Source organism: Gavialis gangeticus, unplaced genomic scaffold (genome assembly GCF_001723915.1).
Source record: "Gavialis gangeticus isolate Ggan-Ray unplaced genomic scaffold, GavGan_comp1, whole genome shotgun sequence".
NCBI classification, from domain to species: Eukaryota; Metazoa; Chordata; order Crocodylia; family Gavialidae; genus Gavialis; species Gavialis gangeticus.
Window position 1 is genome coordinate 39,348 of NW_017728987.1, and position 346 is coordinate 39,693.

At 67.3% G+C, this 346-nt stretch overlaps 1 protein-coding gene across 1 annotated transcript in view; it reads left to right on the top strand.

The window, feature by feature from the left end:
* MAP3K12 (mitogen-activated protein kinase kinase kinase 12) overlaps positions 1-130 on the top strand; it is a 20,696-nt gene extending 20,566 nt beyond the window's left edge. The window contains exon 14 of the mRNA XM_019514123.1: positions 11-130. Within this exon, the coding sequence (XP_019369668.1) occupies positions 11-130 (120 nt within the window). The remainder of the gene's footprint in view (positions 1-10) is intronic.
* Positions 131-346: the final 216 nt, after the last annotated feature.

Sequence of the window (346 nt, forward strand, 5' to 3'; positions counted from 1 at the left end):
GGGCTCCGAGCTGCCCCTCGACCTGCCCCTGGGCCTGTCTGACGGGCTGTCCGAGAAGGAGGCTGCCGTCCGCCATGTCCGCAGCCAGCTCGGCGCCACCGAGGTCAGCACTGCCCTCCTCCCGTCCTGACTCCCCGGGGTATTTGGCGGGGGGAGGTGGTCCTGGCACCCCCTGCTGGAGGGTTCAAGCACTTTGGGGGGGGGTAGCTCCTCCTGGAGGGTTTAGGGGCATTGGGGTGTCATTAGGGGGGGGACATGCCTGGTGCCTCCTGCTGGAGAACTTGGACCTTGGGGAGGGTTTGGGGTGGGGGGGGCACACTGCTGGCATTAGAGGCATTAGACCCTC